Source organism: Cupressus sempervirens, chromosome 4, assembly GCF_028749045.1.
Source record: "Cupressus sempervirens isolate cs-2001-9-10 chromosome 4, ASM2874904v1, whole genome shotgun sequence".
Classification (NCBI taxonomy): Eukaryota; Viridiplantae; Streptophyta; class Pinopsida; order Cupressales; family Cupressaceae; genus Cupressus; species Cupressus sempervirens.
The window spans coordinates 729,965,139-729,977,038 of record NC_143121.1 but is presented as its reverse complement, the minus strand read 5'-3'; the positions used below and the strand labels follow the sequence as shown (position 1 = coordinate 729,977,038).

General features: G+C 32.6%; 1 protein-coding gene across 1 annotated transcript; it reads right to left on the bottom strand.

Annotated features, from left to right (window-relative positions):
• Positions 1-9,192: 9,192 nt before the first annotated feature.
• Positions 9,193-11,409, bottom strand: LOC149563422 (aluminum-activated malate transporter 14-like). Its single transcript, XM_089828174.1, has 6 exons — positions 11,088-11,409; positions 10,839-10,976; positions 10,486-10,758; positions 10,146-10,267; positions 9,880-10,023; positions 9,193-9,774 (listed from the first exon to the last, which is right to left on the bottom strand). Exons 1-6 carry the CDS (start codon positions 11,407-11,409, stop codon positions 9,193-9,195), a joined length of 1,581 nt encoding a protein of 526 aa, XP_089684300.1.
• Between the last annotated feature and the right edge of the window lie 491 nt (positions 11,410-11,900).

The window sequence follows — 11,900 nt, the reverse complement described above, 5'->3', positions numbered from 1 at the left end:
TGATACAAATAAGTCAAAATCTAGCAAGAATAATTTTGGCGCATGGTACTCGTCTTTCATGTAAAACAAGATCTTTTTGTTAATTCTTTGTTATCAGCGAGATGTTTTTTTTTTTCTATATGTTAAAAGCATTGTAAACATGTCACTATTTATTTTTTGATTGGCTCATGTGATTTCATGGCCTAGTTTTAAACTTAATATTCTGACATGGTTAAAACTAATCATTATTTTGATGTTGAACTTCAAGTTTTTTATGCTATGTAGGAAAATTATCATTTATCTTATTATAAAAAGAATTAGATCAAAAGTAAGCATGAGTACAACTTTAGCAATTCTTGTGAAATTTTTGAAATGTAAACATGCACTTTTCATTCAATTGACATCAATATAGCTCAACCAATTTGAGGTGGTCCCTAAAATTGGTAACAAAGTACTTCAAATAAGTATTTAGAGTAGATAGTGTATGATTTAGATAGAGTTTAAAAACTAATAGAAATACTATATAATAGTTGAAAATACATATTAATTATGTTTATGATTTCTAGGAAAAATATTAAAAATAGGGAAAAGGATAATATATATTTTCTACAATTTTGTGAGGTAGATAAAATAAAATAAAATTTTAACAAAACCTAGTGATTAATTGGAGGAAGTTTATAAAAATGTGTGAGGAAAATGTAGTGGAATTAAACTCTTATAAGTAAGCATGGCTTTAAGGAAAATACCAAAAATAAAAACCAAGAAAACACATTGCACAAAATTTAACTTATGCATAATGTTAGTGTAGAAAAAGAGAAGGAAGACTTGATATATAATTGCATAAATGAGGTGGATAGTGTTCTCAATTATTTTATTTTTTTAAAATGTTGTTAAACTAAAAATAATTCTAACTATAATCCTAATGGTAAAAATTAAGTGTTAATCATAATTATAAACCCAAACCTTGATAATAATATTAACTATGATGTATCCCTAATCAGAACCATAATACAAACTATAATCTAAATGAAAAACCGTAAATTTTAACTCCAATCTTGAACTCTTGAACAATAATTGTGGTGAGAATATTAAATAAATTAGGGTTATGATTTTTCTTTTACACTTACAATCAAAGGTGGAATTTATGTAAGCATAAGGATTAAGGTTTTTCTTTAAAGTTTATGGTTAGAATTAGTATTATATTTCAATTGCAGCTAGGTTCAAAAAATAAGCATTGTGTAAGCTAAAAATGGTGTCAAGTACTTGTAACAATCTTGGGAGTTTGGGTTGTTGGGACCTTAAAACTCAGCATTTAGCTTTGGCTTCCAAATGGATCAATATAACCCTAGTTGGTAATGAATCATAGAAAGTACTTATCAGACAAAATATTTTACAAGATTCTATGAAGAAAGAAAATAGTGGAAGGATGTTTCTATGCTAGACCTAGTTCTAGGATATTTTTTAATTAAAATAGGTGGTTCCCCTATGCTTAAGTTGCTATGGAGGGCATGATTCTATTTAAGAAAATTTCTAGTTTGTAAAGAGGTTATTTCTACCTAGCCTTCTTATGCTATGTTGCAAAAATCCTTATTGTGATGTGGGTAGATGCAAGATGTTGGATCTCAATTCCACAAAAGTCTGCAAATTGAGATCATGCTCTTTTAGAAATGAACACCAATTTTTAAAAATGGGTACCCATCTTAGGCTTGGGTGCCCGATCCAAAATTCAAAAAAGAGGCACACATTTTTTTAAAAAATTGGGTGCCCATTTTTTATTTTCAAAAAACGGGCACCCCTTTTTTTTAAAAAAAAGAATTTTTAAAAATAGGTACTCATTTTTCAAAAATCAGGTGCTTGTTTTAAAAAAAATCAATCATTTTATTTTTTGGGAGATTTTAAATGCGTTTTAAATGCTGATTTGACTTTTTCAAAATGGGCACCCATTTTTTCGATTTCAAATAATGGGTGCCCATTTCTTACAACATGGGGCAGGATTTATTTTCTCCTACATTAAATTTTGGTTCAGGATAGGCTTGGTCAGAAAAAGCCTATGCCTTGACCCCTTAAAATTTGGCCATCAATCTCGATACAATTCTTTTGAAGTTTTTGATTCAAAAAAGTAGTAATTACCAAGTGATGACCTGAAGTACAAGTAAAACACTAGACAGTGAGAGTAGAACATTACTAGTGCCTAATAAAGAAAGATCCAGACAGGCCAGATCTCCCTCTGTCAAAGACAAAGGTCCACAAGTGACTGACCTACAAATCATGGTCAATGCCCCCATAATAGCCATAGACTTAAACTAAAAACAACAACAAAGGACCAACGTGTACCTTTTAAAACTTCCAACAATCACTTGACCATAAGAGAAACTAAGACAAGAAATCACCATAAGAAACAAGTGAACAAACTCAGGCCATCTACGCCTATTAGAATAGTAAGAAAAGAAATAGGACCAAACAAGACTATACCTTTAGCGTTAGAAAAAACAATGCATATCATCCAACCATAGGTCCAAGCAAGGCTCCAACCTTGGAAAATGTTGTTAAAAGTCTTCCAACCCCCCAAAAATTCCCAAAACACCATACTAAGAGGAGCAAAGAGGAGGAAGACCAAGCCCCAAAGGTAAGATAAACTCCCCCTTCCTCCACTAAAAACACTACTAAAAGTAGCATAGGTATTTAGTGTCTCAATAGGAGTCTCCTCTTCTTCCCAATGCCCAAATATGATCTCCACCTCAATAAGAGATTTCTCCACCTCCATTGGAACAACAACCTTAGAAGCTAAGAGTAAGATTTAGCCCATCCCTATATGGCATAACACATATCTCCACACTAAATTATTTAGTTGTGGAGTCATCCTTTCTATAGCACTTGAAGAACATCATCCGTACATGCTCTCACCAGCCAGATCTCTTGGAATAGGAAAGAGATAATCACAAACAATGGAAGAGTACCCGTAGAACACATTCACAACCACTTTCTTCTAGCAACCAGCTACCTCAATGAGCTTTGGCCCCACCTCATTAGGGTCCTCCACCTCAATAGGAAGTTGGAAGGTGAAAGAATAGGATAGAGGAAACCTCTACCACACATGCATCCAAGGATTTGAAATGAATGCCTTCACCTGATTCAAGTCCCAAATAGAGTAAGTATTCACCTCAGAGCATGAGCATCCAAAGGAATCTCCAAAGAAGCAAACACCAATGGGTAAGAGAATTCCCAAATGATGAACAAAAAATGCCTAGCCAAGGGGAGCTATCAATAGTAAATCCCTTGAAAATGAAAACCCATCTAGGGAAAACACCTCGTTAATAGAACTAGCACCAAAGACATGGACCATAATTCCCCTGTACACCAAACCATCAACATCCAAGCCCCTAAAAAACCCTAGAATTTACATGGGCCCCATGAGCCATAATAGGAGGCTTCAAGGGAAAGAAGTATCAATGAAGCCACTACACATAACCCTCCAAACCAAACCCATATGTATTCTCATCTCTAAGAAACTTCAAATATAAGAGAGTCCACTAGAGCCAGAGACCAACAACACACCTAGGACAAAAGACCCCATACATTGAAAACCTAAAGTGGGGAACAAAGGTTCTGACAAAAAACACCTCCACCCACAAACCCCAACCCCTTATAGAGGTCCAACCAGCGCACAACCCAACATCACCCCAAGTACCAACATGGGACCTTCCATCTCCAATCACAACCCATAAGAGCCAAACCCATCTGGAGCGTGGACAAGAGCCATTGGAAGGAAACTATCATTTAGCAAAAAATAGCCACTAAACAATAGAAAAGCCACTCCACCATGTACCACTAAGATCTACCCCTAAAACATGATAGCACTCAACAAAGCCAGAGGGAACTAGCACAAAGAAGGTGCCCCCATCCATTATCCTCATTCACTTTAGACTCCTCACCCTCACCATTGTAAGCATCTGAGCTACAAACTCTAGCCCCTTTGTTGCCTACTCTCCCACTCATCATATTATTATATAATTCTTTCGAAGTTAAACAAAAAAAAAGATATTTTGATCAAATTATGGTGTTCATACATGAGAGGTTTTAAAATTTTCCTTTATAGCTAATTAAAAATTATTAATAAAAATATTTTTCAATAAATAATTAATGAAAAATATTATCATCAATCTTGGTGTGTTAGGTAACTTCCTTTAAAAGTATTTACAAAAATTCATTTATTTGTTTCAAATTATGTTGTCCAAACATGAGTGTGAAATGCTCTTGAAACAATAATTTTGAAAAGTTGATTTTTCAAGATCCATACCATAAAAAAAAATCCTATCATGTGGGTACACAACTAAATTACATATTCAAAAAGTAGATTCCAAACACTACAATTTTTATTTCTAAAATTTTTTATATATTCAATCTCTAAATGCCTTAAATTTTGACATCAATTGACAAAAAAATTCAAAAATAGGAAAAACACTTCAACTTTTTGCCCAAAAGTTAGACCCAACTTCTTGCACTTATGTAGGTGTCTCACTTAACTCTAAACCTCTTGTCATTTTCCAATGCTGCTCTACTAAAACAAGGAATATTGATGGGCTCTCTTAGGTTAGAGACATCTCGATGGACAATAAGTTAGAATCTAAGGAGGAGTTGTGTATTTTGTATGTCTTTCCAATTTCTCAAAAGAAAATATTTACTTTGATCTCCATAGGAGTTAACCCATTATTTCCTAGTAAAATAATGGAAATTCAAGCTTTTCTTCTACAATTAAAGTCAAACAATGATATCAAATTTAATGAGATGTCTACTAAGAAAATTTACAATTTGATGAAGTGGGATGATGAAATTATCTTGGAAATTAACCAAAGATGAGACATTAATTGGCCAATTATTGTATAGAAATTATTTCTTGATAATTTGTGGCATTCTTGTGTTAAAACCTAAGAAGATGTGTTTTAGATGGATATTTACCTTTTAAAAACTTGCTATTGGGTCTGTGATTATTGTTTTTGGGTTTCCATCCATTTTTAATCCAATGTGTAATTATCTTGAATTTATTGACCATGTGTTCTTTCTTGATATGGGATATATTTTTTGGTAGCCTTAATGTGGGTAGTGGGCATTCAAGCCTACATTAGAAAGAAGTCTTTGCTAGTCGTGTAGATAAATTTGACAACGTGGTTAACAAGTTCTAGTTTTTTCTATCTACTGAAGTGATTTTGTATCTTCAGAAAAAGAGGAATGATGAAGTCTTCCAAAATATCAAGAGGGAACTTACTAGGTTTATGCTTAAACCAACCTTCTTCAATATCATGTCACAAGTATCTATGGTTGTAGAGTTCCTCAAGGACCACTTCATGATCTAGATTAATGAGGGAATAATGATTGTATATAAGGATGGTATACAACCAGTCCATTTCTTTGACAATTATTCAAACATGCTAAATTAGGAAGAATGTGAAGCTTTAAGATAGTTCACTAAAGAGAAAGTCATTGATATCCAAAAAGTGAATGGGGCCATCCAATTGAAGTGGGACAAGGTAGGCCCAAGTTGGGAGACTACCACTTACACTCCTCAAGGTGTAGATCCTCTCATTGGTGCTTTTGAGAGAAATAAAGAAAAATCTAGCAAGATTAATGTTGGTGAATTGGACTAGTCCTTCATGTGAAACAATATCGTTTTGTTAATTCTTTGTTATTAGCAAGATTTTTTTTTGTATATGATAAGCATTGTAACTTGTCACTATTTATTTTTTGATTTGCTCATGAGATTACATGGCCTGGTTTCAAATTTAATATTCTTACATGATTGATAGTAATCATTATTTTGATGTTGTACTTCAAGTTTTTTATGCTATGTATGTAGTTTATCCTTTATCTTATTATTAAAAAAATAAGATCAAAAGTAAGCATGAGTATAACTTTATCAATTTTTGTGAAATTTTTGAAATGAAAATATGTACTTTTCATTCAGTTGACAACTATATAGCTCAACCAATTTGAGGTAGTCCCTAAAATTGGTAACAAAGTACTTCAAATAAGTATTTAGAGTAGACAGTGTATGATTTAGATATCTAATTATTGAAAAAAAATAGGAATACTATATGATAGTTAAAAATACATATTAATCATTTTTATTATTTCTAGGATAAATATTAAAAAAAGGTAACATGACAATATATATGTTCTACAATTTTTTGAGGTAGATAAAATTTAGTTTAATTTTAACACAAAATAGTGATTAATTGGAGGAAGTTTATAAACATGTGTGAGGGAAGTGTAGTGGAATTAAACTCTAATAAGTAAGCCTAGATTTAAGGAAAATAACAAAAATAAAAACCAGGAAAACACATTACACACAATTTAACTTATGCACAATGTCATTATAGAGAAAAGAAGAAGAAGAAAAAGACATGTTACATAATTGTATACATGAGGTGGATAGTATTCTCAATTATTTTAATTTGATTAAATATAGTAAACCTAATAATAATTCTAACTATAATCCTAATGGTAAAATCTAAGTGTTGATCATAATTATAAATACTAACCTTGACACTAATATTAACTATGATGTGTCCCTAATCAAAACCATAATCCATACTATAATCTAAATACAAAACCCTAAATTTTAACTCCAATCTTAAACACCCAAACAATAATTGTAGTGAGAATATTAAATAAATTAGGGTTATGATTTTTTATTACACTTACAATTAAAGGTGAAATTTATGTAAGCATAATGATTAACATTTTTCATTAAAGTTTATGGTTAGAATTTGTATTATAGTTCAATTTTAGTTAGGTTTATGATATATATATATATATATATATATATATATATATATATATATATATATATATATATATATATATATATATATATATATATATATATATATATATATATATATATATATATATATATATAAACTTAACCTAAGTCTAAGTCTCTCTAACCCTAAATCCTATTTGCTAACCGCTAATCCTAATCCCACCCTAAATTATGATCCTAAATCATAAGTCCTAGTCACTATTATCAAACACTAATCCTAGCCCTTGTTATTGAATCATAATTCTAAATGTTGAACTTTAACCAAAATTCTATCCTAATTCAAATTCTTCTCATAACTATAATACTAACCATGATGTAATATCATATCCTATTTCCATAAATAACTAAATAAATCTTAAATTATAAGCCTTAATCATAATCCTAGCTCTAAATGCTACACCCTAAATAATAAACTCAAATCCTAATCCCAATTACCACATCATAATCCTAAAAACTAAACCGTAAATCTAAATCCAAACTATAATCCTAAATGATAAACCCTAAATCATTATCCAATCCTTATGTTAAACCCTAATCCTAATTGCTAATCATCAAGTCTAAATATACAACCCTAATTCTAAATCCTAGCTCTAACTATTAAACCTAACCTTAATATAAATCTCAATATTAACTATGATGCATACCCATACCATAACGCCCAACCTAATAATAACCATAAATGTTAAACCCTCATACCAAATCTAAAAGACTAACCTTGAATCCTAAATCTTAAGATAAACCCTAAGCCTAAATGGTTAACCCTAATAACTTATTATGAATGTTAAACCATGATCCTAATCCTAAATGTCAAACCCTAATGCTTACCCTAGCCCTTAAATCCTTACTTTAACTCTTGCCCCAATAAAAAGATAACCCTAACAAAAGTCCTAATAATGTAATTCTAGGTATTAAAATTAAATTTTAATTTATAAAACCTTCAATAGATTTAAATTAATTAATTAATATAAGATTTAGTATTATAAAAATGAGGTTTGAAGACTTAGAAAATAATTTTGAGAAAAATATTATTTTACATGAAACGTTAATCAATTACAAATGTATTAAAATAAACATAATATTTTACTCAAAGAGATTATTATAATTAATAATTATTATTATGTCTTTCATTTTGTTATGAATATCCTCGTGGAGGATCCTATTCAATTTCTTATAAGTTTCAAAAAAAAACTATAACATTTTTCAACATTTCAAATTTTTTTTTTTCTTTTTTTTTTCTTTTAGACCCATGAAATCATTGGCATACACATTAATAATGACTTACTTCAACATTTGCAAATGTGTGGATGTAAATATTTGTGTGTGTGCTTTATATAGCTATAAAATATGAATCCCTAGGTCTTTAGAAATCTTTCTATTCAAATCATTCATAATATTTAAAACAATTGGTTTCAAAACTTAAATATATACTATTTATTTAAGGTTTTCCATTGTCTTGTTTGAAGGTGGCAGTAGTTACATTGCAAACCTTTTGTTTGTGCTAAAAAAGTTTGCCCAAGCACTCTACACACCAACTTTCAAGTAAAAGGAAAGGTTTGAGATTCTTTTACTCTATTTTAAAGCAAAAAAAAAAACTAATAATAAATATAAAAATAATTAAATTTACTTTTAAATATAGTTAGATATAATCATAAATAAAATCTAGAAGTAAATATCATGAAACAATGATGATATAAAGCAAACATTTGAAGGAAGAGTGATATTAATATATTTAAAGAAAAACGTATGAAAGAAGAGAACAATGTTTTATAATCTGAAATATTTTCGATAAATATTGTTGATTACTACAAATATTTTTGGTCATGAATAAAGATATATTTGATATTTGGAACATAAGAGGTAGTTGTCCCGAAGAGGTAATATCAAGAGTTATAGAGATGTAGATATAGATAGTGGAAACAAATAAAGAATAATCATGATATAAAAGTATGTGATGAGATTATAATTATAATAATAAATAAGAATAGAAGGTATTATAGATTGATATTAGTAAATTAGAAAGAAGTGAAAATTAAAAATGTTATTTGACATCTGCTCAAACAAGATTGGAAGTAGGTGTAACAACTAGAGTCTTTAAAAAATTTACAAAAATTTACCAATGTCATAATAGTGTATATTGTTTTTAAATTGATTATTTGGTATAATTATAATATTATTTGATTAGACATGCATAGTGAAGTTAAGATATGTGCTCCTCTTAGAAAGATTGGGATTAGGAGTAGCTCATGGTGTCAGCAAGATGGCAAGATGATATGACAATTGTGAGAGAGACAAAAATGAGACTAATGTAAATCATCAATACATAAAATATAATAATGCAATCATAGAATTTGACTTTTTTTTCGCAAGCTTAATTTTTCTCTTAGTATATGATGTTAAAAATTGACTCCTGTAGTAGAGTGTGAATTGAAGGGGAAAATCAGTCGACATTGTTGATATGTACACATCTTTCTGGCGTTCTTGCAAGACTGGGTCTCTGGATCCGACGTCGAAGGATTGTGAGGCTTGAATTTCGCCATTGCCGCGAGCTCTTCCACGGCGTGTACCACGTGCTCAAGCCTCGCTACGATCTCCACCACCAACCACGCAAACGTAGCCAATGGAAGTGCTTCTCCAAATTCAACACCGTGTCTCAGCATTAACCTCTTCTCGTCACTACTTTCTCCATTCCATGATCTTCTTCTCGTCCCCCACCTTACCTCCTCTTCTCTATTTTCATTCTCAAGTACGATTTTCTGACTCGGCGTTCTTGTTGTTGAATGTAGTAAGAGCTTTGGTTGAGAATTTAAGGAAACCTGAAGATCCTCCAGTGCATGTTGAACTTCTTCCAATATTGGCTCGAAGTCGTATATTCTCATTTGTTCAATGCAGCTTGACAGGTCTACCAGTAATTTGGCTGCTTTGTGGGCGACGTTGGTGCATGGCTTCTTCAATAGTGAACGAAGGGAATGAGGGGTCTGAAACGTATGCAAAACAAAAATTCATCAGCTATAGTGCAGCATTGAAGATAATTTGTAAATTGAAGGTAATGATGCCAAATGAGGAAATGTATACGAATATACCTCGATTTCAGATCGAAGGCATCCGTGCAAGGCCACAATAGAATAAGCCAGATAACGAAGCTTCACTCCAATTTTCACATACTGCTTCCATGGATGCCGGCATCGAAATAGACCATGCCTTGGCTCCCACCTAGCAAATGCCTCCTGCAATTAACATGTACAATCACTGCTTTCAGACGATCCATTTAACATTCTTTAATGTCAAAAGTTGTCATGGCTACCACTTAATTAGTTTCTTCTAATAACTATATATTTTGTCGGCTTACCAAAGAATCGTCGGTAGCCTTTGAGTCCAGCACAGACTTGTATCCTCTGTATATGAAATCTTCCGACTCATCTTCCACCTTCTCATCAGTACGGCATCCGCTGAAATATTCATCCACGCATCCTGGCATCAAATATATCATGCCCATTACATTAGTCGGATATTTTAACAAGTTAATCTACCGAACTGATAACGAGCCACACCAATCAAAGCGTACTAGTAGTTCATCTGTAACAGCCCATTGCGAAAAACACACATTTTACGCTGAAGAAAACGTTACGTTTTTATCACAATCAAAATAAGGATTTTTAACCTCAATTGTTTTCGTTCGGTTTTCTTACCCTGCAAAGATTTCCCCAAGCCTTGTAACTTCCTGACAGTGGAATTGTGAAGATCCTCGCCAGCCCACGCGGGGAAGATGAGCAGACTTGCAACCAAACACACTCCACATCCGATGAGTATGGTGGCGAAGCGTTCGTATGCCATGCGTGATATATTCTCCACTCGATATCCAGAGACCGTTATCATGCTGAATGTGAGCAGGAATATAAGCACTCCATAGTCAAATTTATTCTTAACGGAAGGAAAGAAACGGGCATACGTGGCCGCCGCTCCTGCAAAATGAGTGTAGTGGAGTACTAATTGAGATTTGGTGAATGCATCAAGGTGATTCCAAGAGAGCACAAAAACTCACCCACGATGAACAGGGAAGATACCACTACAAACGCCTTTCCTCGCACTACCTTCTCTGACACGTGGCAAACGAGGAAGGCAAGAAATGCAGCCACCAGGGTTCCAATTCCTCTGTTGAGGCCTTTCTTCATGGTAGCCCCTGCTCAAGCAGTAACAACAGCCATTCTAAACGTTAGTCGATTAGGGGGAAAAAGATGGTTGCGTTCGAAACAATCGAACAAGGGGTAAATTAAATTAAACTAAGTCATACCCGCAGAGAATTCGAGAACGACAACGACGGTCATGACTGCCCAAATTGCATGGTTACCAAATCCCACCCTGCGGAATAATCGATCCCACAGAAATAACAGCGAAAGCGATGACAATGCCAACCCAACTTTTATAGCATGCGTAATCCTTCTGGGATCCTCTCTTCCAACATCCATTATGTTTCTACACCACCCCATCACAACATTGCTTATATTTAACCAAATTTTTATTAGAAATCCCCCGTTTCGAGACTCATAGTAGCTAATTTCTTCATTAGACGTACTGATGTTAATTCTGCATTCGCCGCTGCCAAGAGACGCCATGGTACACAAAATCGATTCGAACCGAAACCTGAGAAAGAGAGATGGATGACAATTCAATCAGATTTCAGATACAAGAGCTTAAATTTCAAGTAGAGGAGATCCTGCCAACCTGATTTATAATGTAATTTAATCTTTGTCTGAACAGTTACACAAGCGCTCAGAAAATCCAAAGAAGAACACCCTGGCTAAAATCTTGGGCCACCTTATAAATGAGCTGAATTGTAGTAAGGGAGCAGATCTTATAAATTCTGAGGATCGAGCAAACCGTTCATTTCTTCTTGCGGTTGCCTTACAAGATGGAAGAGAGAAAACTCGGCTGCTCGAATGAATCAGCCTGTGCATTTCTTGTTTTACAAATGGCAGAGATAATACTTGTCACGGAGAGGGAGAGGGAGATGATTGAGTTACTTTATTTTCATATAATGGAATTAATTTTTTTATGATTCATCAATTTATTTATTTTTATATGCAAATATATAGTCTTCTAAAAT

What these genes read in the sequence shown, in the direction of transcription:
- LOC149563422 (XM_089828174.1), bottom strand. Translation starts at nt 11,409, where the DNA reads ATGGCGTCTCTTGGCAGCGGCGAATGCAGAATTAACATCAGTACGTCT. An exon ending in CGTTCTCGAATTCTCTGCGG is followed by an intron (nt 10,977 to 11,087) that starts GTATGACTTAGT and finishes CTGCTTGAGCAG; the next exon opens with GGGCTACCATGAAGAAAGGC. An exon ending in GCCTTCGATCTGAAATCGAG is followed by an intron (nt 9,775 to 9,879) that starts GTATATTCGTAT and finishes CATACGTTTCAG; the next exon opens with ACCCCTCATTCCCTTCGTTC.